The sequence below is a fragment of the Anopheles bellator genome, chromosome 1 (assembly GCF_943735745.2).
Source record: "Anopheles bellator chromosome 1, idAnoBellAS_SP24_06.2, whole genome shotgun sequence".
Classification (NCBI taxonomy): Eukaryota; Metazoa; Arthropoda; class Insecta; order Diptera; family Culicidae; genus Anopheles; species Anopheles bellator.
In genome coordinates this window covers 38,344,486-38,372,127 of record NC_071285.1, presented here as the reverse complement: position 1 = coordinate 38,372,127, position 27,642 = coordinate 38,344,486, and the positions used below count along the sequence as shown (strand labels likewise).

Sequence of the window (27,642 nt, the reverse complement as noted above, 5' to 3'; positions counted from 1 at the left end):
ATGCTTCAACAAGTCGTTCCCCGAACACTGATCGATATCCTGATTCTCTTCATTCAGAGCAACGGAGAGGCATCGGAAAGTCGGGTTGTACATTACTCCGGAAGATGCTAAACATTTCTTTTGTCATACCGTTTATTAAATGAACGGAAGTGGTTTCAAGAGATTGTGAGAAATTCAATCAGATTCCAGAACAAAACACTTTGTATCTTTGAGTATCTAGATTTTTTCACGTATTACCAAAGAGTAAAGTTAAATGTGGGATACGTGACTAACAGAATGATGGCATAGCCCACGGAAAATCGAAAGCCGCGATCCGGGCTTTTCGAAAAGCCTCCGTATGTTCAGCATAATTTTAGCATGTTTTTGCATATTGCATTTATCGATTCAACCATTCTTTTTCAGCTTGCAGTTTTCGCCTCCGTGGCGCTCATTATCGAAAGAGAAAAGCAAACGGAAAAAAAGAAAGGGTACAAGAATTTACTCAACAAACACTTTAAACCAACCCACCGGCTTTGTGTGCCATAAAAAAAGCATAATCGACACTGTGCTACATCATGGCTGTGGGGCTGTGGTTTTACTCAACGTTCTTTTCATCCTGTTTTTATCCTACCCATTCAAGACAAAAGCCGTCATCCCGGAACATAATGCGCTATCGTTTACCTCGCCCAAACACATGAAGGTGCGCCTCGGCTGCTGCGCCGTCGGAAGTAGAAATGATTTATTTTGCAAAAGAGTGCACACCATAACGAAAAACTTCCCGGAAAAACGTGTTTCATGTTTCAAACTTCCGGCCCATTCTGTGGTCCGCTCCCGGGTGCAGTGCCGAAAGAAACATGCGTTCCTTCAGCAGGCGGGCGGCGAGTGATGTACAGCCTCCTCTACAGTTTCTTGCGGTGCATGTTTCGGTAGCGATAAAGGAAACGCGCCCCACACGCGGGAATGTGGGTCAAACCAGACCACAGAACAGTAAACACGGAAACGGTAATAAATTTATTTTTGGGTACTATTTCCCCCCCAGTTCTAATGTGCCACGCTTCATACGGGGATAAGCTGAGAGGCGATGCATTTTCCCTTTTATCTACTCTCTACAGGCAAAGGCGGGGCGAAAAAATAAACTCCTTTGCTCGTTCTGGGTGCGATCACGCTTACGAAGGTGTGCGTGCTTAGCCCGCGATTAACCTTCGTTTCCGGGTATTGCCGGATTTTTGTACACAACATTCCGTCCGGGGGTCCGTCGTCGTTTACCAACAATCGTCGGCTTGGTGAAGATCCGGCACAAAACACTTTGTTCGCCAAAAACCGCTTAACCCTACACTACCGGGAAGGTTCTTCACAAAGAATTCACCCCGTTTTCTCATTCGCTGTGCTTTCCGCGGTATCATCACGCTGCTAACCACTGCAAGCGAAAAGCATACCGTAATCCTATTAGAAGGTATGTGCATTTTATGCTGGCCCTTTTCGAGCGCAAGAAGCAGCAGCTTTTAAGTGTGGCGCACCATTTGTTTATTGTCGAAAGTTGGTGGCCCCGCAATTTGTACATCGCCGAAATTTATAGCACCGAAAGTGCGGCACTCGAAGAAGCAAATTTTGATTATGCAAATGCAACAGTTTAGCTCGACGGGCATGAAGAATAATGCTCATAAGTTGCATCGGCATATCAGAGCTGAGTGAAACACTTGAAAGTTTTGCCGCTGCAAAGTGACTCCCCGATTGAACCGGTCGTGAATGCAAGCGTTTCCACAAACAACCGTAGCCGGATCGTCCCTACGTAGTGGTTAGAACCCTACGTTGTGGCCGCAGTAACGCAGGTTCGAATCCTAGTCACGGCAGTGTCCATTTCCAAGCGCTTTCAAACGATGAAACGCCAACAGCAGCAGGCACACTATCATATGGAGATTGAAAAAAATATATTTTTAACGTTTAATAATGTTATGAATCGCAACGACTCAAGGGAAATCGAAACAACATTAGCCATCAATTTGGTGTTTTTGATAAAAAATGAATGAAGACCCACCCAACAACAAAAAAGCCTTCGAATGGCGCGCGCCCCCTTCCGTTACAGTGTTTTTTGACACATCTTTTATGCGTATTTTCAACAACACTGCCGTGACCAGGATTCGAACCTGGGTTACTACGGCCACAACGTAGGGTCCTAACCACTAGACGATCACGGCTACTGGGGCCACTTGACGAGTATGCTTCGAAAACGATTCAAAACAAAATCATACAATTCGCCTTGGCCAATTATTGACGGGCGGCCCGAAAACGACCACAACCCCGCCCGAAGAGAAAGCACCGTAAGCAAGAAAAGCTGCCAGCGGCAGGAATATGAGGCCCGCCAAACCTTAGTCGTAACCGGTTCGATTGCTCGCAAAGCGAAATGATTTTGAGGGGGAAAAACATAACGCCGATCCAGTAAAACTCCCAAAAATTCGAGACATTCACCTTATGAGTGGGGTTATTTACACGAACTGCCCGCTATTTATGGATCACCAGCGCGCAGCACTAGTCAACGCGAAGCATCATAAAAAGTAAAATACACCGTAAATAATCCATAAAATAATCGACGTACGTTCACAAACATATTCTCACGTAACCAAGGTAAATGGCCGCACACGAAAAACAGTCACCCGTGTTTCTAAGTAACTTTGCTTTTATTATTATTTTCACGGATCCTTCACCGAGCGCGAAGCGGAAGCAAAACTTTGTCCCCAAAGGACCGACGTCAACCGATGGGCGTAGCGCGCCGAAGCAAGTACCAGTAACCGTTAACCGTGCGAAGTAACCGACACTTTGTAAATCTTAATTACGAAACACTTATCTGACCGATCGTTCCGACGCGATTGGTTGGGGCAGCCTATCTCTTGTCCGCGTTGTCGGTATACCCTTCCACGGCTGGACAAAAACTACTTCCTTCTCCACTTCTCCTTCAACCGTTGCGAAGAAAAGAATCCATCCAATTCCTGGTCGTTGGAAAAAGTGGGCGATTCCGTGCCCCGTGTGTCCTGAGCAGGCAATACGGAACATTTTCCTCCCCGAAACGACCATCCTTTCATCCCATGGCATCGTAAAAACCCTGCGCCGGCCGAGCGGTTGCCAAGGGCCACTGCCGCGTGGTTTATGCTCTGCCTGGTAATAAATATGTTGTCGCCGTACTAATTTTCGGAACTGCCCCTATCTGCCGTACCGGAAACCGTGCCGAGTTGAGCCCTTAAACGCACACACACAGACACGACCACATACGCTCGACAAACGGTAGTCATTAGCAGCGCGCCCGGTCGTGATCATCGCACTCATCGCCGCAGCATCATCCGTGATCGTTTCACACATAAAATCACCGGCTGTGCAACATCATCAAGAAGGAGCGTGTCGTTTTGTGACGCACAACTTTCAGCTCCTTCCTGATTGAAGATTATTGTGGGCGGGAGAGAGAGCATAAGATGATTTTAATGACACCCTTATCGCGGAGACGTGGGCTTCGAGTTACGCAGTTTATCACCGGTTGGGACGGCTCCAGACACGAAAAAGTGTACAAAGTATAGCGATATTACAAGAAAACGCTCGATTGGTGGTGTCTTCCACAATCACGAATCAGCGCGTCCCGAATGAAGCAAATTGGGAGAGCCAGCTCCAAGCCATCGGAGACCACCACGCACATTAATCGATCGATCAAGTCGGCAATTAATTTAAATTTCTTAATCATTACACTGGTTCGCGGAAGGCCGCCTTCTCAAGGAGAACGCAGAGTGTTAATTATTCAAATCGAATGCGCCGAAGACCCGCCACAAAACCAGAAAGACGGTTGGTGCCGCTTGACTGATGCTGCTTTAGTGTCCCACCCGAAAAGGGTCATCAAGATAAGCGAACGAAGCGGGCTGATATCAGCCCTCAGGCCCGAATACTCAGAGTGTAAGGAGAGGAATAATTAAGCTGAACCCGACGCAAAGCAATAGACGCGAACCAAATTAGGTGTTTCCGGTTTTTAGTCATCATAAATTTTCACTCGGCTCGCCCACACGGGCCTGCCGGGAGGGGTAAAAGCCAATATTACCACCACCCAGCAAACTGGCGACCGTTCCCCAGCCCTCCGTTAAGCCGCTTATCACGGGCATCCCGCTTGAAAGCGGGACCTTCTTGGGGCCTCCACCTTGGGGCCTGGACATCGCCCTGGAGGATACATAAATTGGCACCGCTCCGGCGTGCGGATTGTTTGGTCGAACGGGCCAAAAGTGGGAGATAAAAGTGCTACGGAATGATATCGTTTTCGCGCGCCTTTTACAACACCCCAAAGGCTGGCTTCATGCTTCAGAACTGATAGATAGGACAATAAGTTCCAGGACAAAATCGTAAAATGGAGTTGGATGGTACTAATTGGTCTCTCAGGCATGGGAATATAAAATTCCAAAAATTTCTTTCGTCTTCGTCGGAATGAAATTAGACATTACACATTGTACTTCAATAAGCAAGTTACTTCACGGGACAAAGGTGGCAAGCTTCTTGAAGAGGTTAAAGGTACGTGTTTCTAAAATAAATACTACAATTTAAATGGATTACCAAAACTTCGTTGAAACAAGGATATTAAAATGTAATGAGCACTAGAACACAATTAGATGACATAGATTTACAAATAACAAATGAAGAGTGTTTGATTTATAAATAAATTACCGATATATTTTGGCCACAGTAGTATACATTAAGCACCGTCCGTGTGCTGGCTTCACCACTTTTTAGCCCACCGCCTATCATTCCCTGCGCGATGCTTAGGCGAAATGGAACACCTCTAGTTTAGCTAAACCCTGCTACTGTCTCCGACAGGAAGTAAAAATCGCGACAGGTTTCAGGTTTCATCGCTTTGCTCTCACCCTGACCCCTGACACAGGCCTTGTCTGTATGGAGTTTAAAAGAGCAAATTTGACGCACAGTCCACAGCCATCGGAAGCGCGATGTCAAAAACATTACTTTAATTTTAATTAAAATCTTCACCATCGTGTGGCACACACCGGCAGGTGCTGGGCCACGTTCCACATTCCACGGGCCTGCCCACCGGACACCACTCGTAAGCGCGGCCAACACCTGGCCGGTGTGACCCGAACCAGCTGCGGCCAGCGAACCCGCGAGTACGGCGGGCCTGAAATCCATCGAACGGGCGCACGTGCCCGTCTCGAAAGATTCTCTACGAGGTGCTATAGGTAGGGCAAAGTTTTAATAAGATATCTCCCAACACCGGCTCCGGGTGGTATCACGTAATTAAGGAACTTGCGCGAACCCGGACGGATGGACCGTTGAAGTTTCCGCGACACACCATCTTGGACGCGGCCGGAAGATGCGGTACCGGAATTTGTGAACCAGGTTGACGCGGGCTGCGCCTACCAAGGCCAAGTGTAATTATGTAGGTTTCGGGGGCCAAACTTCCCAACGCCTGCACGATTAACCGGCCTTTAACCGTCTCGTTCGGAAAACTTGGCCCGGGACCAACATTGTCGTTGGGCTCTCGTCGTAAGCACGTAAAGCACATGAACCGCCAAGTGAAAACATTTTGATGGTAAGTCTGTTGCGAATATGTTTCTGGGAATATAAATTTAAATCGCTGGACGTGGACAGAGGGACGAATAACCCCAGCGAATGCTCAACGTTCATTTGAACTTTTTTAAATAACGCCTAAAAGTTTGCTATCAGCACAGCACGCCAAATGTCAGGCGCAGTTCGCAACAATTCATAAAAAAAGCGCAAAAACTCTCCATTTCGCTCTCGATCATAACCCCTTCATTTCCGGTTGCTGTCGTCGGCGCACGGCGCACGAATTGAGGGATGGAAAATGTTGGCCGCTCGTTGAACACGCTCCGAAGGCGCGCTCTCGAGTCGCCCTTGGTGGGCAACTCCTGAAGTCTGTGTGTCGGTTTGAAGAGATCTCTGGCCCACAGCCGTGCACCGTTGCGAGGAATACGACGACGTCAATGCAATTTGTTGATTGCATCAACCACCCAATTGACGAATGATGTAAATCGCAAATTACATCCCTAATTTAATTTTTCCATCCAAGAGCGCAAAGGTCCAAGCCGGAAGCGTATTCTCAAAACAACAGTCGGCACCACACTATTTTCTATCCTTTGTCCATTGACAGACGTGGAATTGTACAACAGTAAATCGCTTGTCTTATTTTTTGTACTTTAAATATGTTAAAATTTTAAGAATATAAAATATATCAAAAAATGCACGCTCAATAGCTATCTCCGCTAGGAACTGATATCCGTCTTCAGATCCGCTTCTATGGCTGACATAAATCATTGGCATTCTTCCGATCAATGGCGACCGCGTGACACCGCTGCAACAGGCAGCACACATGAGTTTTATAATTAATTTTTCACCTTTTTCACCCCGAACAGTGCTCTTAATGAAGTTACGATATTGTTCCCATCCGGTGCACCACGAAGGACGGACCCGGGAAATTCGGTAGCCCAAAATGAAAGACCCCGTGGAACATGCACCCTAAAAACCGTGTTCACGATGACACTCCGTGCTCGGTGGTGCGCGCAGCAGTTCGATCGATGTATGGCCCTTCCGTGCGAGAACATAATGATTTTTGTCGCTCATGTTGCACCACCCGGTGGGCCGGTGCAGGTAAACAAAAGCCTGGCGCGCCCGGTTCGGGTTACCGAACCGGACACCGACCGACCCACGGGGCGGCTCCGTCGTGCAAAACCAGGATTCGCAGTGGAAATTAATTAATATTTATCGTAATCCACCGCACCGTGAGGTGGAACGCATGCACAACGCTGGGTCGCTTTTGATGATCAATTTTACGTGATCCCGGAGAGATCGATGGAATGCTTTCGGGCTCATTTGGCTCTGGCTGTGTGGGCTATGTGTGTGTATGCACAGCGACAAGGACATCGGAAAATGCACTGAGCGAGAACGGAAAATATCACGTGGTGCAATATGTAGCTAAGCGTCAACTTACCATATAATTTTCGACCCCTTTCCTCTTACATGCACCGATTCATAACTAATGATCAACACAAGTAATGCGCAGAATATTACAAGCCACAACAAGTAAACATAGAGAAACATTTAGCTTTCAAGCAGATTATTGTCAATATTAAAACTTTTTTACTAATAACAATTCCTGCGAATATATTTCATCCAGTTTCTTACTTTATACTTAGTAAAGGAAACTCATTAAAAAAATGTTAAGACCATATTTTTCAATCATTTATTTGAATGTAAGTAGCTTAGGGAAAAAGGAGCAAAATAAAATTAACTAGCATTGCTTGTATCTTTCCTGCTTAACTTCTTATATACTTATTGACCGACGTGATAGTCCTCCAAAAACACTGCGACACGCAATGCTTTTCACGATGGCGGACATGAAAGTGGATCCGGCAGCCCACCTGGCGTGGCCAGAGTTCACCACTGAGTATCGAGCATAAAGATGCGCTGCTGGTTGCATCAATAGAGAAGGAAAGAATGCGAGCGAAAGAAAGAGAGGGAAGCCAAAATTGGTTGCTGGTGTCGCATGCAGACAGATTACACTAACGAGATAATCCAAAAATCTTGCCCAATTCGAGTGCGAAAATAACCCTCGAATGCGATGCAGCGATGATGCTCCTGTGGGCGTCGGGTGATAAAATTGCAATTTAATGATACACTTCACTGGGTGGCTGTCACGCCTGGCACCGGCCAACAGCCATGTAGTAATCCAATCGGGACGGGTAAATCGTTTCAAGCTAGAAATTATTATAATCCCAATCCATAACAAGCCTGGGATATAACAAAACATTACCAAGGGCGTTGGGCCAGCGGAGTTCTTGCGTTAACGTCAGAAAAGGACCATCGCATATTCCGCATGTCCGTGCGAAGTGCGCTTCATCAATTTCGCAACCCGCGAGCGCGTAACACATTGACATGACCCACCGATTTACATCGGAAGGCTTTAAAAGGGCGAAGGATAAGCAGCTGCGAAGGATCGGCTCGACAGCGGACAATGATGAACGGTGGTTGGGCGGCCCATGAAAAACTGCCACCATCATCGTTTTTAATTAATTACCCACCCAGGCGAAGGACACGGCGCCGAAGGACAATGACACCGTTCTTCGGGCGCGTTCAGCTCATCTTGAGTCTAGCGAAACAAAAAAAAATTGGCGAACCCCTTCTCGATCATTAATTTTCCCACCGATGAAGATGATTCCCGTTTTCTCATCGCTCGGTCGGACACGAGTCATAAGTTTCGGTCCTCCATTTTCGCGATGACACTTTTCTTTGGCCAACGGTGGCGTTTCTGTGGCGGTCTTTTCCCTTAACCTTCACAATGGTTACGCAATTCCGCCCGAGCATTAAATTGTAATCGAAATCAACGCGTGCCGCCGCACGGTGGTACATTTTAATTTCCCCTGTCCAATGACGACGACGACGACGACGTCGTTGGCCGACCGACGTAATGAATGTATCGCTTAATTCCAGCGTACCCTCAGCGTCCGGGTTTGGGACACAAATGAAGATTTGCGAGCCACGCAATGGCAATTGTGCACGCGAGAGTGAGAGCAAGCAGAACAAGAAACATTAATTGACATTTCTGTTATGCAGATAAGTAACGGCGGGACTCGGGCACGCGGAGCATAAATTGCGCTACACAACGTTCGCGTAAGTGACCGCCCTGCTGTGTGTTCGGAGGAGCCGGACCCTTTCGAACGCTGGCAAGTTGATTGGAACCGTGGTTATCGCAAACGTCCTCGGGCGATGGGGAACGTCGCATCGGTGATTTGTAGTGCGCTTTAACGGCAATCGACCGAGAGGAGGATATGCAGATTCGTTTCGGGCGCATCCTTCCGCACGTAGGCATTCTCTCTCTTATGCCGAGCCGGATCACTTCCCAACGCGCTAAAAAGCGATCGGCAACCGAACCCAACCAGAACCCGGTGCCCGTTGGCGGTCAAGTCATTCCGATATTTTCAATTTACACCTACGCGTCAACTCCGGGGGACTGTGTATGTGTGTGCGCGCAGCAGTTGCAGCCGCGGCGATGGCGATGATCACACCCCCAGGGGCAGCATGGGGTCCGCCTCGACCGTCGCCTCGACGAAACGGTACGACACATAAATTATCCACCAATCGAATCGAAACGGCGTTCTAACCGAGCCGAGCATAATCGAGCCTCAATCATCGCCACGCTAGGGGGGTCGCGTCGGCCGGCGGATACCGCAGCCTCGCCCGACGGCGACGACGATGGCGACGGAAAGGTCTCCTTCTCGAACGATAAATAAAAATCGTTTCGTCGCGTCGATGTTAGCATTTTCGGATTTTCAAGTCCCGGACGAATGGGCCCCGGAAACTTGTGTATCTGTTGCTGGCCGCCCGAAGAATATGCCTCACCATGATGATGATGACGATCGCCACTCGCAGGAGTCGCCATGGCGCGCCCCGCTCCATCACCTTTTTCATGCTTCACTTCTGGGCCCTTGCGCCTTTCTCTCGCTCATTTATCGTTCTTTTTGGGAATTTTTACATCCATTTTCGACGTGGACGGCCTCGTTGGGTCGTAAAAGCGCGAGTGTTTTGAATGCGCCGGATTATGCGAGGTAATCCACCTGGACCCCGCGGACCGGAAAATGCTTTCCTTTCGCCCTCGACGGACGCTAGAAGGGAGGGCCATTGGGAAGAAGTTTTATTTTCGTTAAGAACATTGCTCAAGCTAAAGGAGAAAAAATCCTCATCCACCCGGCCGGCCCGGCGAGAGTCCCAACCATAAATTACTGGACACGAGGCGCGCTGGTTTAGCGAGTGGCACACGGCATAAGCCACCGGGAGTAGAGTTTGAAGACGATGGTAATGGGGCCACCAAATGCAGGGGCCAGTTCGTGTTACTTTATCAAGATGGTCAACGGTAAAAAAAAAACTAAAGCAATAAAAGCGACAGGAAAAGAAATCTGCACTTTCGAACGGACAAATCTCCACGGACATCCGTCGGAGGCTTTCGCCTCAGAACTTTCGTGTTCTGATTAATCCGTCAAACCGTTCAGGGTCAGATTGCCGGAATATATACGAAAGAGACGTTCAACGTTCAACATGTAATAAAGATGAGAAACTGTTAAATAGAATATTTTTTAACCTCACTTCTTATAAACGTGAAAACAAGAAATACAAACATGTAGTTAACATCTCAACTACAAAACCGTCGCGATATCCGTTCAAAATATTCCACAAAAAGTTTGATGTGGCAAAGAGAACTCTAAATCTGAGATGTTGAGCATTTTATCGTCGAAGGAGTGAGCAAATGCCTGTCACTGTCTTTAGTGATTTGTTCAACGATTACCACCTGAATGTTCGCTCAAAGTTCAATTAAATTACCGCATTTTGAACGCCAATGATCCAGAGGCTGTAGAACACTGCTGGTAAATTTTTCTTTAAAAAATTATGGCTATAAATGGTATAAAAAGGGTTTCAGTAGAGCTCAACAAATAAAATGTTTGACAAACTACGTGAATTAACTGCCCATCTCGTTTGAATGATCTCACACGTTCAGAGTCACTAAAACAGGTGGTCGGCTTTTAATGTAAAGTTGTAGTGTCTTGATGGAAAACCCCTTAAGTTTTTGTTTCGTTTGTATTATAGAGACTTTGAGCTGTAATTGCCTAACATTCGTTTCTAGGAAAACCCCTTATGATTTCAAATACGATCGAAAACAACGAATTGTGAGGAAAAATTCAAAATATTGGTTCAAATAGGTTCAGAACTCCCACAGTTAACACGGCACTCAACATTCTGCATCGACGATCGAAGCATGAAACATGAGAAAATCCCAATCGTAACACGTGTTTAATTTATGAATCCTTGTAAGCCAATCAGTTCTGCCCGTTCCTTTCATTACGCCGGTGTGGTTAATAAGTGGTTCCCAGGCAGCCGGACGGACCGCAGCGGAATGGCGGGACAAAATGTCCACCTACGCGGGCGCGCGTCTGCGACGAAATAAAACCGTAAAAAAAGGGGTGAGAAAACACGTACGCTGCCCGCTCCCGAGCACACTGCACTGGTTTATGGTACGGACGCGTGATAGCCGGGCCGGGTTCTTCTTATGCTGCGCGGCTGGCACTTCCTTTAATTCCCGCGCGGCCGCTATTCAGACACATAATCGAGCTGGTCTCAGAGTGAAACAAGAAGTAAGACACATAAAGAGAGAGAGCGACAGCAGGAGCGCGGTCACACATAAAACAACAATGCAATTTGAGACAATTAATAATACAAAGGAATCGTTCGCTCGCTAGGTGGTGGTACCGAAAATATGCTCTCCAGAGCGCGCGTCGCAGCAGCATCCGAGGCCCGGCGAGAACACACCGGCGACCGGCGAGACTCATAATGAGTGCAAGTCATGTGCAAGTCGTCCGCGTCGGAAGAACATTGTTTTCAGCAGTTTGGTGCTCGTTTTCTTCGCGTTTCTCGAGGTTTTCATATTTCAAAGAAACATCTTTCTTTCGTTTTTCTGTTGTTCTGGTTTCGGTTCCTTCTCGGTACGTTATTGTTTTCCCCAGCCAAAAAACGGGCCCACAGGATCCTGTGGTGTTGCGTCCGTGTGTACGTGCTCTTACGGTGGGTGCTGAGCGGGGGGGTTCCGGGCGCCGCGCAGCACGAAGCATAACTCTCGAACCGCGGCCAACGCACCACTCGGTGGATTTGGACCGCGCGCGCGCTCCAGGTCCAGGATTTATTTATCCGCTCTCCCCGACGCTCTGCCGCCGCTTTATGTTTATCGCCCCTTGCCCTCACCCCGTTGTACCTTCTGGTGATGGCCAACCGACGTAGAATGGAGCAAGTTTTTCGGTTTTATTATTTGAAACCTTGTCTCCACTTCCGAGGGATTCCCGGAGCAGCGCACGACCGCGCAGCATAAGCGTTCTGACGGCGAATGACGGCACGAAGGAAACACAAAAATGTCAACCCGTCCCCGGTGTCACCTTCACCACTTTTGACCATCCTTTGGACCATTTTTCTGCCACCGTCAATGGCCGCCCCGTAGCATCCCGGCGAAGAGAAATAGTTTCGGTGGAGTGGCGATCGAGCATAATGAAAAATTAAGAACACAAACTCCCCGGAGGGGCCCACAAATAGACACCCACGTGCCACACATAAGCGGGCGCCTGGCTGGAACAACACCAATCGGCGGCCCCAGCGCCGAGAATGGACTCCTGGGACCCGGCACGTTGCATTCCATTCCCCGACAGTCTCTCGGAGGACGACGCTTGTGGAGTAAAATTACTTTTTTGCGATAAGATTTATGTTGCGGCGATGGATCACGCAAGCCGGGCCACAACAAACGCCAGGCGCCACGGACCACGCGGACCGGGCGACGCCACCACCGAAAGAATGTGGAGATTTCTTCGGCTTTTTTGTGTCGATGTGCTTCGCTATAAAAGATACACAATTTCTTTCGTAGAAAATCTTTTGTGCATTATTTGTTCAAATAACTGCCGTCAACCACGCGGTAACCTCGTAGCACTAGCCAATGGGCTAGGGCTGGGCATCGTTCGCCGAACGAGCCACCCAAAAACCTTGAAGATCAGGGCAAGCGAACTCAAAGGATACACTGTGTGGCTGTGGCGCGTGCTCTGCGACAACTAGGATTTAATGGAAATGTGACATCGCAATCTATGGCGCGGCCCCAGGCCGGACAGTCTTCGAAAATCAATATCCAACTTCAGTGTACGGCAACGAGTCGCTAAGTGATCGGTTTGAGTCACCGTTTTTTTGAGCATAAACTGAAATATGCTTGCGTCGGGTAACTCGCTCCATAAAATTTACGATGATCGTCGATCACACAAAAGTTAGTGCCAAACAAGAGGCAACACGACCACTGCTGCTGGAAGAAACGAGTTATTTGAAAACAAATAACAACAAAATACGAAGAAAACAAGGATTATACATTCGATTACCGATTGGCGCTTAATGCGTAAAATCGAAAACATGGCAATGCATAAATTGTTCGTCAAGTGGCGCGCCGTTCGATAACAACACAACTTTGTCACGCTTTGCAATGCTAATAACTTCCAGCGGCGCGACGTCGAGAGGTTCCAAAAGTTTATTGAACGCCGATAAATAAAAAAAGAACCAAACCCGTGGAAAAAGGGAGAATCGAAGAAAAATGCTTTTTCGAAATTGTTTTTCCAACAGCGGGAGCAGCGAAAAACGAAAAGGGCGGCCCACGGGGGCCGCCGGATGTCCTGCGGCCAAATGAGGCACTTTGGCCAACCAAACGGCCGAACAACCACCGCCACAGATGAAACGGCACGGAACGGGAGCGAAACCATTGCCTGGGGGGGGCTCGGGAATATTTGATTAGTGACGGTCTCTGAGAGCTCTCATTAGGGGGCGACTTATATTCACAAAATGGGACCGCCTTACTTTGTTTTTTTTTTGCTGGGCTTTCGGTTACGGGCAGCGAGCGCCACAGTACTTAAAGATGAATCGAAATCATTTCTTCATTAGCATTTAAATTTTCCAATTTTATTATTGCACGGAAACCCGACGCGAGGATGGCCGATCGTATCTTTCGTTCCGCTACAATTGGCAGCCATCGGACGCACAGTTTATCCGTCTCGGGGTTTCAAATAACCTCCGGCTCGTTTTGACGGCTGCTTTGGACGTCACATTACTGACATTGACTAGCCATCGTACCGAGCGCCGTTTCTGGGAGTTCTATCCAGATTTATTCATCGACGAATTTACTACTACACCACGATTTTTTGAATTTATAATACGCTCATCATTGTGACACAAAATGTCCGTTCGTCCGGTTGAACTGAACCTTCTAGCATCAATAGTAAGCATTACTCGATAGTGAATAACCTATTTATCATTATATACATTGAAGTACTTGTATATACGGTGTATTACCTTGAAGCTATATACATGAAAGTATATTAACTTCAATCAATTTTAAGCAATTCTTCAAACCATTTTTTATCTATTTAACAGCAAGAATCTCTATTCTTGATCAAACAGACCCTCTCTCGGAAGGAATTTATGTCGCACAGCCTTCTCTTAGACAGTAAATGACCCGAGCGCGTCTTTTGTGACCTTCAAACGCATGAATAAATAATAGAAGTGTTGCTGTCCACTAGCAGCGCATCAAAGCTCGTCAAACAGAGGGCTCCCCGTTAACATGTACCTCGACGGGCACTATCAAAGACCAACAGTCACTATGCAAACACCTTGCCAGAAGGCGGGGCTGCCTGCCTGGGGCCGAGCATAGCATACGACGCGCCCTAGTGCACTTATGACACGTCAGCGCCATAACGTTCGCCGCCGAACGATCAACCGTCGGATTCCGTTGATTGAAATTACGAGCACGGCAAACGTGGTACGTGCCCAGCATCCGTCACCGCCCGTTACGGCGCCCTGTCATCAGCCGGCGAAGATTGTAATCAACAGCAACAATCGCGCCCGTGTCGTCGCCGGCTCCACCGCCGTCGCCATCTTCTGGCTCGTTACGAGACGGGGCAAATGGCGCCAACCAATTTCGAGTGCCATTTGCTAGATTAAATGGATCTTCCAGTAACCGCGCAGCCCGCGGCCGGAACAAGACAGACGGAGAGAGAGATGGAAGTGACACGTCTTTTATTGTCGTCTTGCCTCGCGCCACGTCAGAACTCCGGTTCCATCGCAATTAATTTGCGCTCTAATGTGCGAAACAACTTCCAAAACGCGCGAAAAGAAAGAAAATGCCACTCCAACTAATACGCCACCACGGTGGTGCTGCTGTCAAGCTACTAGCGCCGTGGACGAGCGTCGCGCAGGTTCTGAAAGGACGCGCTCCCAAGAAAGTCACGAGGAGCCGACCGCTTGAGTGTTTTGTGGCGTTAGCAGCGACGTGTTTTCCGTGCGCCAAAAATTAATGGAAAACCAAACACATCGCCACATACATGACGGGCCGCGCCGTGAGCGTGACAGCTACCCGAAAACCCCGCGGGTGACGAAAGAAAACAAAACCAGCCAACGGAACAGAGGCAAATGAAAGTGAAAACGGAACAGAAATAACGACGGTCTGGCGGGGAACAGAGCAAAGCCACCAGAGACAAGCGCCCGGCTTCGCTGGCCAACCCTGAGACAAGGGCAGTTAAATGTGACACAAATTTGACACGATGACAGGCCGATAGCGCAAACACGAAGAGGAAGCAAATTGAGTGGCGAAAGAAAACCCACCGACACGTGCGTGTCCCAAACGCAACGACGAACGTCGCAAACGATCGAATCCGAATCCGGGCCGCTCCTTTGGGGTGCAATAAATTACGCGATGCGTATGCAGTGCATTACAAGATGCCTTTTTTTCAATGACGGTACCCGGATTGGACGTTGGTGTGTGATGCGTTGTCTTCGCGGGGCTGCAACAAATGCGCAACACTCCAATCTAGAATCTACAATCATGTTAATGTTAGGTCGACACGAAAGTAGTGTTTATTTTTTTACATTTGGTGCGATGTTGGTTGGAACAAACATAGGAAGCGATATGTAATGCTAACTTCTAATTGAATCTTCAAGATCTACATGTTTTCATCGCGGTTTTAAGTCACGTCCTTCGAACCAACTCGAATCGTAATCAGTTTTTATGAAAAGGCGGAAAATTGGATAAAAGCGTAGATAACTCCAGAAAGAACTTTAATAATTTGGTGTTGAAAAGAAAACTCAAATACAATTTAAAGCCGTTGTAAAATCGTTTCAGATTTTAGATGAAAACTGATGCATTTTTTAATTATTCAGTTACCAAATTCATACTTTCATTAATGAAAAGGTCAAAAGAGTGCGTACCCTGTTTGAAAACCTGAATGTACTAACTAAGAACCAACAGCACAACTAATCCCATCCGACGAGACGAAAACAAAAGCAAAAAACCGGTTTGGGACCTGATAACCGACTGAAACTGAGGCTATGACATCATGACACTGATCAAGCGGTATCTTCACGTCAAGAACTAACGAGAAATTGCTACACTTACGAAAACGAGCTAGTAATGGATCATTATGTCCAATGAGACATTGAATAATCCATAAACAATAAACTAATCTGTCAGAAATAAAACTGTGCAGCCTCGCATTTAGACGGCCATTAGCTGGGTTCTAGTTGTTACTACTCACAGAAGCCCACTTAAATCTTACTGGTTAAAGTCACTGAACCATGTGATCAATATCAAATGCAACATATTTGTTTTGATTGTTATGTATATTTCAAAATTGTTCCAAAACATGATTTCGGCATATCCCCAGAAGATATTTACGCAAATCGTCACAACTTTCGGACTAACCTAACCCAACTGGCAGCGAAAAGCAAAAGGCGAACGAGCACCAGAAGAGATGACACATCGCGTACGACACGCATTTTTGGAATTCCACAGCCCGAACGAACAAGACCGTTGAGGCCGCTGAGGTCGGCGAGACTCAGCCGACATTCATTGACATGTTTATAGTCATTCGGCACGCGGCGCACTTTAAGTAACTTTAAAGAATGCTTGGGGCAGAGGCAGCAATTAAAGTGGATCCTAGGACGCACAGCACCCGCAGCCGTCGCGATCGGACCACGACTTACGGCGGAAGTTCAAGAAATAGACCGGAAACGTGAAACAAAAATCACGACCACAAAATTTAGAACATCGGAGTGCGGCAACAACACATCGTCGGTCGCTACCTGATTCCATGGTCTGCGAACTCCGGAAGTGACTCCACTCTCTCGCCCCATCAAGCACCCCGCCAACGCCATCGTGAAGAACCCGATGCGCCGTGAAGAGAAGCAATCCGGCAAACAGGCAATCTTATGGCATTTTTATCATGTGGACGGCCTCGGCCCAAGAATGGTCAAGGACCTGATTTCCTCGGGGAGTCACTTAATAGAGGGAAAACACGAAGACACGCAAAGATTGGCCACAGCAGTAAAAGAAGTCAAACCACGAACGGTAGCGGCGGCACACGCAGGCCGTTGAGTTATCCTTTCGCGCGGGCGAAGAAGGCTTGGTTTTCGGTGATTGCGGTGCTAATTAGAAAGTGTAACGAGTAAACTTTGGCCACCACCCCTATAAACTTTCCGTGAGTTGCTGTTTTCTTACACCCCGTCCACACCTTGCGCCTTTGCCATCTGGCGAAAGGATAAACTATTTCAAAGTTACTTTACACAGCTGACATTCTTGTTGTTTTGTTACTCGGCGAGGCTCATCCTTCGCTCACTACTAGAAGGCCCCGCACAAATACCCTCCAGGGAACTCTAATCAACTGATTGAATTATGGCGTGCGTGAAACTGTTTTGCTTTGTTGCGACCCCCGCAGTAACTAAACTCGAACACGCGCCGATCGATCGACACCGAAACGAAAGAAATCTTAGAATCGCCGACTCCCGTGGGAGACCTCAATAGACACAATTTGTCACTTCTCCAATTACCTCCTCGGGCGGAAATAGAGCCCCACGCCAAAGGCAACCGACGGATTATGGATCCGCAGAAACATGACCGTCACCGGGGAACCGAAAAAAGGTGCGCTCATCAATGCGAAGAATGCGATTTTCGGCGTTGAAGCAGCAACACGATTAATTTCCTTGTTTCCAACGGAACGCGGAAGCCCCGCCGGAAGGCACCCGACGGTCCTTCGAAGCGAGCGGCAAAAAGACACACACTATCGACCGGGAAAAGCGGTGGAACAGCGCACCGGGCACCAGCACCGTGTTCCGATGATTGGATGACTCCGAGCAGCGATAGATCAAACGGAAGTGTAAACGAAGCATGGCGTGTGCTTGTGTATGTGTGTGTGTGTGTTGGAAGGCGACCGAAAGGAAGCAAAAAGAATCCTTGCCGATGCGATGAGCGGAAATTGAACTTCTGCGAGTCTCGCACCGGAGTAGCAACATCGTTGTGCGCGTCCTGCGGTCCGTCGTTTGCCACCTTGTAGCGGACCACCTTGTGGTGGAGCCCGAGACGCGCGCCTCGATGATGATGACGGTGGTGTTTGGCGAAAGCAGCACGGGGAGGCCCTCTGCCCGAGTTCCGAGAGGAAGAGCCGGCGCCCCATCACATCACACATCATCGATCGTCTTCTAGGGGGGAACGACATCAAAATGGACGTCCCGAAACAGCGTAATATGTACGCTTCCTTTGCCCCCTTTCCCCCTATGTTCGGGTGGCGTGCAAAATTGATGAAAAGCTCCTCTGGCTCCCCAGCCAGCCCGCTAGCTAGCGCACCCGATGGTGGCGGTGGCAATTGATGAGAAAAGTTACCTTTTAACTTACCCACGGCCACCATCACACGCCCGGAACCCGCGTACCCGTGCTGGTGATTATCACCCGGGAGGTCCTTGCTCGGAGAACTCCGCACAGACACAGCCGACGGACGGTGGCATCGATTAGATGACTGTTCCGGCCGACCGACCGACCGAGGTTGCTGGTGGGCTGGACGTAGTGGTAACGAAAAAAAAACCGTTGGCGTGTGATAAGATTAGTTAGCGAAAGGATAACATTGTTTTCCTCGCACTTCGCAGCCAGGGCCGGGAGTCCTTGCTCCTTGAAGGCCATGAATAAAACAGAATGAAACAGCAGCGAAAAAAAAACACAACCGAGGAGATTCCACCACACTCGAAGAAGTTTTTGGCGCAGGAGAAAGTTCGCCCCAGGAGCTGGTCGAATTAATTATGAATGCTTCGCAGGGAACGAGAGAGAAGATTGCCGAACTGTCCGCCCCACAGTGTCTGGTGGGCTCGCTAGGCGAGACGAACAAAAACATCTACCTCAGAGAGCCCACACGGCTCGTTACGTACCTTATTTCTTCTGCTTCGCTAAGCCGGAGACTGCCGCTACAGGAGTTACAGCTGGGACACCATTCGCTAGGCTAGTGGGCCGTTTCGAACGTTCGTGAGGATCGATCCCGGCGTTCCCAGCAGTGGAGACAGTTTCACGAAGCCGCCCAGATTTATCTACGAAAGTAAACGGACGGGTAAAATGCGGTAATGAAATTAGTACCGTGGTTTATTGAAACGGAAAAAGAATCGCTACCCTCAAACACACGTCGAGCATGGGAATGGGATATAATTAGTTAATACCGGGGCCACTTGTTTGGGCAACGTCCGGGATAGTGGCCTGCTCCGGGGAGTACGGATCATCGCCATCATCGCCATGCGAGTCACTCACTCCGGATTAGCACGAATGGCCGGGTGCCGCCGGTGACAGAAGATGTTGTGGAACTGCAATTAAACCAACTCGTACCCTGAAATTGACTTAGCAGGAGGGGCATAGGACCTGCAGCTTCGCGACTCGCAAGCCCCGGGGCAACTCCGAGTATACACGCCCGTACATGAGAGCCGGGGGTAAGGATCTGTCACAGATCGAAACCCTATTTGCATTTAATTACTCTGACGGCCTCGCGTCCGGACTAAGGAGATGACGGGCGGCTTCATTGCTGTAAGTAAACTCCCGGCGATTGAGTCCACCGTTGGATCATCCCGAGGCCGCATCCCGATGTATCCATGTAATGAGTGAGGTTTAGGCGCCATGTTGCGATTATAATCTACCGATTTGTTGACTGGTCTGAACTGGAAGACCCGAAGTCGATTCGGTTACGCCAGTCCATTACGGCGGCGTTAAAGTGATCGACAGATTTAGTCCAATTACGACGATGGTGCAAGTAACCTAACGGTTTCTGTAACGTAGCAGAAAACTCAAACTTGTTCGCTGGCAATCCGGTCTGGATACTTTTCAACTGCACCGCGGAGGGGTGACCAGGGAATTTTATGACACCCAGCCCGACACCGTACGCACACTCGATGTACCGGAGCATTTCGCTGATTGCCCGGGACCATTGCCACACACAATGGGTCGGACACATAAAAACCGATATTTATAGCAGGTCCCCGCCTCTTATGGCCTTCTTTTAGTGGGGAATAAAATGGCGTAAGAGCAGCGCAAAAAAAAATCGCAACCCGGACTAGAGAGGCCGGGCCTTGGGAGTGTACATGATGTACCATTGACCATTACAACCATGCATCGCGTGGTCACTTTGCACTCTTGCAGCGAGAGAGCATACTTTTATGTATGAGCCTTAACGAGCCCGGCTCGAGATCCGCGGCATTTTGGCACGCTGTCAAGCGGTCGCTGGGCGACCCTCCGGCCATCGTCGTCGTCGGCATATCGGACACGTTGCCTTCAGCCATGTTTACTCTCACCGTTTCCACGCGACCTATGCTCTGTGTCTAGCACTGTTATTGATCGGTCAACGCTGGAGCATTAACCTTGACAAAGGGACAGAGCATCGCTAGAGCAGAAGAAAGAGCAAAAGGATTGGTGCGATAAGCACCTCCTTGTAACAGAGTCCTTGTGTTCGCAGTTTGGGCAAGGTCGTTCGCTAAGGATAAGATGGGTCGCTACATCTGTTCGTTACACTTGGATCGATATGGATGGTCAAATCATTTTCGGACATGCCCGGTTCATACGTTCCAATTGAAACATCCCAAGGTACAGGCTCCACCTTGGAGAGAACTCATAAAAAGGACGCTGCGCAACAGGGCAATGACGCTTCACTTAACGTCCGTGGTCCATTCTACTAAAACTAAAACACGTCCAATGACATAGGCAACATTAACAGACATCAACACTTCAAGCACGAATCTACGTAATCGAGGTCGAAAGATTTACGTCACCGCAACTACTCGAGCGCTGGCCTCGCGAAACAACCCAGCAGTCTATTAGGTGCCCTGGCTGCAACAAGATCATAAAACTTCTTTTAAAACAACAAACCCACGACACAAAAAACCCCGAGAGGACTTCCCCCGCAAACGTCCAGGGGGGGTCAAGTTCAAACGCGTGATGCTGGCTTTATTAAGCCGACAAACAAGAATTGAGGCCCTCTCAGTACGTTTCCGCGCGACCGACAGTGAACAGCAGCCACTCTTCGCCACCAGCAAATAATGTCCCAGAACGGTTCGGATTTGAAGCCACTGCCGGTGCCCTCGCTGGAGAAAGTTCCAGCGGAGTACGACGATGAGCAGGAGGAACCGTCGGGACCGGCAACGTTGGAGAAAACACTGGCGAGCATCCGCGAAGACCCACAGGTGAGGGAGCAGAACTTGAGGCAGATGCGCGACTGGATTGCCAAGCACCCGCACATCCGGCGGTGTCGCACCGACGCCCGGTTCCTGTTGCGGTTTCTGCGTGCCAGGAAGCACTCCTTCCTGCTGGCATCGCAGAACCTCGAGCGCTACCTGGCGGCCCGGACCCTCCATCCGAGCTGGTTCCACAGGCTTGACATCCACGACGCCGAACTGAGCCACTTGGCCGAGATCGGATTCATTTATCCGCTGCTGGAGCGTACGGCCGATGGGTGTATGGTGGTGCTCACCGACTGGGGGTTGCTGGACCCAAAGGTCTATACGATCGACCACAGCAACCGGATGCACATGCTGGTCTCGGAAGCGTACGGTGAAGATTCGCTGGTCCAATGCGCCGGAGCGATAGTGATCTTCGACCTGCAACACATCACCCTGGCTCACCACAGCATCTTGTCACTCAGCGCGTTGCATCATGTGGCCAAGTACGTCAACCACGGGCTGCCGGCGCGCTGTAAGGGCTTGTACGCCGTCAACGTGCCATCGGCCGCCATGTGGATCGTCAACGGGTTGATGGGATTTTTGAACGAAAAACTCAGAGAACGCGTAGCGGTAAGTATCGGCTGGCGCTACTGCCGTGTGGCCAGCCGTTTAATGGGTGATTCCGGACCACTTTCAGCTCTTCCGGGACTACGATGAGCTGGCGGAAAAGATTGACCGTAGCCTGCTGCCAAAGGAGTACGGTGGGAAGACACCGAAAGCGGAGCACATGAAGGCGTTCCGAGAGCAGTGTGAGCTGTACCGGGATCGGTTGCTGGCCCTGGACGAGATGGACATCGATCTGGACCACAACGAGTCGTACTCGCGACACGCCATGCTCGACGACATCGAAGGTGGCGCATTGGGAAGCTTCCGGAAGCTAGAACTAGATTGAACGGTTTCCGACAAGATGGTGGCAAATGAGGTGACACTCACAAGACCAAATAAACATCTCGATCAGGGAAGAAGTGAACGAACGAATGAAGAAGTGGCCCTTGCTGGCTTCTGGTTTCCAATTTGAAGTAACGCAAACCACCGTGCAATAAGCATGCGATATGGGACCGCCCTTAAAGACAAGTGCTCTTGACGCCAGCTTCCTGTCCAATCCATACGAGGAACTGTGGAAAGAGAGCCGCAAAAAAAACCTGTTGCCGGCAGCCCAGGGCTCTAACCCAGATATTACATTGCGAGGCACGAAGCGATCTACTGCACACCACCCCACACACGTGTCTCACTTTCCAGCGGAAATGGATAGAGCACAAAAAATGCGCCGGAAAACCTTACACAATCAGATAACATGAGAACATATGCTCGGCAAATGGTTACAAGCGTCACCGGCAGAGGGACACCGAAAGTAGAGCAAAAGGTAGCCGAAAGCGTCGTACTAAAATATGTCCTAGAAAAACCGCGCGCGCGCACACACATACACGAAAACAGACGTGTGCCTTAAAGCACATTTTGAAGGTTTCACAAGCAGTGCCGAAGGATAATGGGGTCGAGCGACTTGGCGGTGAACAGGGTTCTACAAACGGTTATGACCAGCCTAATAAAGTTTTACTTGGTGTTACTGCTTGCGATCGTTCCCTGGCATAATCCTTTCGGTTCGACGCAGTTTACAACGGTTGGGGATGTGAACTCCATTCCAGTTCATTCGATTCGAAAATCTACTTCCACGCGAAAAGGGGTCATTTGAATAACACATCCTGATAAGGGGACATAGTTCGAAATCTCATTGTGATCTGATTCCTTAATCCTTTATTCTTAATTTTGAATATCAAAACATAAAAAAATCTCGTCATAAATTAACCGAATCTACTCTAAGTTCTGACTTCCCCAGCAAAAGCAAAAAAAATAGATGTGACATCCTGAGAATTTCAAGCTTCAAACTTTAAATAAACTTTGTGCGCCAAAGCGCAAATTCATCAATGGCTGTACCAATTCACGGGATTGAATCAACATATTACATGTATTACATGTAATGGTCATAATGTTGTTTTTAGAACCTTTCAACATTCGAAATTAACATTCAACATTTTAAAAGAGCGATTCCAAAAAAAGAAAGAAATATTTTCATATATTCTTCAAATGTTCAGATGACGAACTAACCACTTCGATCACTTTCGCATCGGCTTTACTTGGATGTAATATTAGAATATTTTTCAAACAACCTTTCAACTATTTCAGAACTATTTTAATGCACACCACTTGTAATGGTGACGAATCTTAGCTTTGTCTGAAAAGTGTCCTATCATGACGGCTAAGGATGACTCAGCATACATTCTCGGAAGCATGGCCTTATCCTGCATAGATATACTGGTACATGAAGTTCCGGTTCCGATGCGGTTTGTATCTGTGTTTAGAATTATCAATATCGACACGACAGGAAATATGCTTTTTCTGTCGTCCTCTAGGCCAAGGAAGTTCAAACATCAGTCACCCCGGGGCCAGGCGTTAGAAGCGTTATGTATTGCAATTGCCCGAAGGAATTCCAATTCCTGCGATGTGACTGCCGGCGGCTGTAGACGACTTTTCAATGCCAACATTCCCAGGCTTCAGGCGTGCAGCAGCAACCAGGGATAGCGTCTCGAGACCCGGGACGTGCTACACGGTACAGATTGATACGGACCGGACCGGAGATTGAAGTTGGGATGATTTATAAATGTTTGACATTTTATTGCAAACACAAATCGCACCAGATCGTGCGGGCGATCCTGAGCGTGCACAAATTTTCCACGCCACTGCACATGCCGTCATGTGCAGGGATGCATTTCTCGATCGGCACAGCATGAGTGACACGCGGCCACCTGCCGCACCGAGGGAGATGCATCGTTCCGCAAAGCAAGGGGTTGGAATTAAAAACGGAACGTCACGGGGCGCAATCGTCATTTGTGCCGAGCCAGAGGACGAAGCGCATCGGAAAAGCGTCAACCGATGGGCATGGGGCGCGGTGACACTCGAGGAGGGCTCAAGACCCCCCCACACGTAAATGAAATCCAATCTTCACAATTTACTTTCCCGCAGTGGCCTCTGTGAAACCAGGAATCGAGCACTATTTGCGCACGGGATAGAGAGCAGCGTTCGCTTCGGCGGTGCAGAGCATTATGGCACGTCGTCCTCGTTGTCGGCCCTTGCTCGGCACGGTTCACGATGATGACGGGATGTTTGCCCATTTGATTGGCAACGCTGTAGACGCAGCAGCTGAGGTGGGGGCCACCAGTCGGGTCGCGTTGTTTGAAAAGAATTATTTCCTACACGCGAAGCACCGGCACCGGAAGCTCGAAATATGGCACAGTGGCGAGTGCCGGCTCCTCGGTGATTATTTTCCATTTGCTGCAATATTCAAAGTAAGATCCGAGGGGAAGGATCTTTCAACGTGCCGTTCTCGCCGGTGTTTGCCTGCGGGCGGAACACATCCTCTCTCACGCGCCCTTTATTACTGCCTCGAGACATCGGGCGCAAATTCTACCGACAGTTGTTTTCAAGCACTACGCAAACAGCAGATTTCCTGTGGCACGAGGTTTTCGCCGTGCTCGAGGGGACTCGTTCGACATTGATTGACTTGAATGAAACAGAAGTACTAATGCCTTCAGCACTGCATCATTGCAATCCACGCGGTCGCCGGGGCCGTTTGGGGGAAGCGAATATTTTGATGAGCGTAACATCAGCAAGTAAATGCCTTAGAAACCACACTTAAACACCCCATTCCGAGTTACGGTCCCCGCGATATGTAAACTGTTTATGATTCGTTGTCACTCAAACGATGGCCAATGTACCAACGCGCACATCGCTGACTGCCTGCCTAATTCCCCTGGCTGATCATAGCCTGATTGACAGCTTACAGGTATAACTTAGAAGAGAACAACTGATTGAATTTGATCAGACGACAACGAAAGCAGGTAACTGGTTTAGGAACTGATAAACGACTCAAACAGTAACTATGAGGGCATAAAGATCAATGCATTGCGACACTGAATAAGGAACATATTGAAAAGTTTGATGTAAAGTCGTCGTTTCAAACATCCAGCATGAGTCAAGCCAAGGACTTAAATACGACATGGGCCGACCTTCCGCAATGCTTTCACCTTAGGCCAAATAGAAGCCGCCACGTGTTATGTATAAATGGCTAAGCTCCGTGAATTCCGTGAATTGCATTCTCCAGAAAATCATTGCAGTTTTCAAATACCTGCTGGTTTTTGTTACAGTTTATACAAATTTAGGGTCTACAGTTGATTCAAAATTTCCCGAAGAAAGGCAATTACAGTAACACTCAATTCATATAAAGTAGATATAAGTATCTTTCGAATGCAAAAACTCAAGAAACCCGCACAGAAATTGAGTGTATCTGCTACTAATAGGATCCTTCTTCAATGAACCGTTAAATCCACAACACATGGAACACTCCCTAACTCAATGCCAGCTTCAACCGAAGGGCAGACCGGGCGGGCGCACCGCGCTACTTACGTATTTCGCACGGTCTCGAAGTGGTTATCTGTTTAACCGATTATTGGGCGGAAGATGAAACCGAACGGACCACTCATGTGTCCTGGGCATCCTCCTTGGGAGTGCTGGGTTCGGGTGGGTCGTTCGGCGGAACAGCAATAAATTTTGCTAACTAAGTATCATTCCAGAGTGGCGCCGTGGCAAGCATATGTGGAAGGATAATTATGATAAATGCGTGCCACTAGATTAAATTAGCCACCACCGCAGCCCTCTTCAGCCCGGCACCGTCCCGCCGGAAGCATCCATTATAGTTCACTGTTTGCCGGCCGGACACGCCGTTCCCGACGGTGCTGCTAGTTAATCCATTTCGAATCAAAAACGTCATCACAAACACCACGCTCAAATCCACGCAGCGACGGCAGCAAGTCGGCCAGGCTTTAGCCGGCAACGAAGTTTATGCTGCCCAATGGTCTCCCATCGTTACGATTGACTGTCACACGCGCGACCAGAATTCATCCGCGCCATCGTCCCCGGGGCTCGAGGAGTGTCAATCTTGGCGGTTAATTATTGGAGTGGCCAGTCCGACGAACGCCGACTGTGAGACGACTGAGGATGGACGATGGACACGTTCCGTTTCCATTCCGTTTGCGCCATTTTCCTCCCATTCTCGAAAGCTCGAATACGAGCGCCCATCATAATGACCATATTCGAGTGTCATGGTAATAACGAGCCTCGGCTCGTCTCCCTGCGCTCGTGGGCCATCACCAATCGACAGCTAAAGACGTGAGTCGTCGTCGTCTTCGTCGCCGTCGTCAGAGATGCCGGCTCGCAGCCCAACAAAGAGCCCAACCGCTTCACGCCACTAGCCACTCAGCCACCCGCCAGTTCCTCACGACTGTCGGGGCCGGGGATCTCGTGAAACGTGATATCATAAAATCGTTTTCGTGGTCGTCTCTTTCGCCTGTGTCGACGACGGAGTGAAGAAGGAAAAGAAATATGTGCTCCCACGCATAGCTTTCTGTCGAATTTTGGAGGAGCTCGCGCTCCTCATTTGAAGCTTTATTTTGTGTGTTTTACAACATCGTTGTTGCTGTACTTTTGGAGCACGGCATGTGGGTTTTAAGAGGAAAACTTGCGCGGCCATAATCAACTACCGAGTGGTGACGGTGCGTGCCGAGCGTCGGTCCTTCCACCTACGGATGGCGTCTGCGAGGGTTGTGGAGAAAGCCTTAAAGCATTCGCCGCCCACGTGGCAGATGTGGACAAAAAACTGTATCCGAACTGCAGTATCATTGGCCTGTTGTGAAGCATACCCGTGCCGGAATGTTCGGAGTGGGTAAGATTATCCGAGTCGAAAATTTACAGCAAACGAGCAAGTAACTACAACATTTGGCATACAGCGAAGTACCATAAGACATTCAGGATCAACATACTGCGTGAAAGAGGACCAATAATAAATAATGTAAAATCAATCAACCGAATCGTGCTTGCAAATTAGAAATCACAACATCGTAAAGCGATCACGGGCGCGATTAGCATACCCGATCGTTAGGCAGCATAATTGACAAACGGAAAGCAGAGCGGCGTGTTCAAAACATAAAACAAAGCGCACCGCCTCTCTGGGCCGGCTAATAAGGGCGGCCACCGTTTTTTCGCTTGATAATCGTCACCTTAATTAACGGCAATTTCACGCCTCGTAGAACAACATTTCCCCGCGGGTGCGCCCGCCGAAGGGCGCCAGCCAGAACCTACAAGGCTCGTTAATTAATCAACATTTTGTTTCACGATTCCGCTGCGCTGCTGTCTGCCGCTGCCGTGATTTGCCGTCTGAGATTCGGTTCGAAGGTGTTATTTTTATGTGCCATTTCCGACTAACCACCTGACCGAACCCCCTGACGGACGGGCTATGAACCCGTGAACGCGCGTTGTTTGCACAATCGATTTGATTTCGCGCTCCGCCGAAAAAAGGGCAACCAACGGGTGGGCCGATGACAGTTTTTCAAACGTTCGATGCCCCGTCCGAAAGATGTTTCGACAGCAAATGGAGTTCGAGTGGTAAGCTCCCGGTGGGGGGATCACGGGCATGCCAGCTGAGATTGGAACGGCGGGCGT

The 27,642-nt window shown here is 48.8% G+C and overlaps 1 protein-coding gene and 1 non-coding gene across 2 annotated transcripts; one reads left to right on the top strand and one right to left on the bottom strand.

The window, feature by feature from the left end:
• Positions 1–2,102: 2,102 nt before the first annotated feature.
• Positions 2,103–2,174, bottom strand: Trnah-gug (transfer RNA histidin (anticodon GUG)). Its single transcript has one exon. It is a non-coding gene; the product is annotated as a tRNA-His (tRNA).
• An 18,739-nt stretch (positions 2,175–20,913) lies between these two features.
• Positions 20,914–21,985, top strand: LOC131215545 (alpha-tocopherol transfer protein-like). The gene is made up of 2 exons (XM_058209936.1): positions 20,914–21,663; positions 21,731–21,985. Exons 1-2 carry the CDS (start codon positions 20,914–20,916, stop codon positions 21,983–21,985), a joined length of 1,005 nt encoding a protein of 334 aa, XP_058065919.1.
• The last annotated feature ends 5,657 nt before the right edge of the window (positions 21,986–27,642 follow it).

Bases quoted from the DNA above. Each gene is read 5' to 3' on its own strand.
- LOC131215545 (XM_058209936.1), top strand. From the start codon at position 20,914: ATGTCCCAGAACGGTTCGGATTTGAAGCCACTGCCGGTGCCCTCGCTG. The intron at 21,664-21,730 runs GTAAGTATCGGC...GACCACTTTCAG, and splicing joins AACTCAGAGAACGCGTAGCG to CTCTTCCGGGACTACGATGA.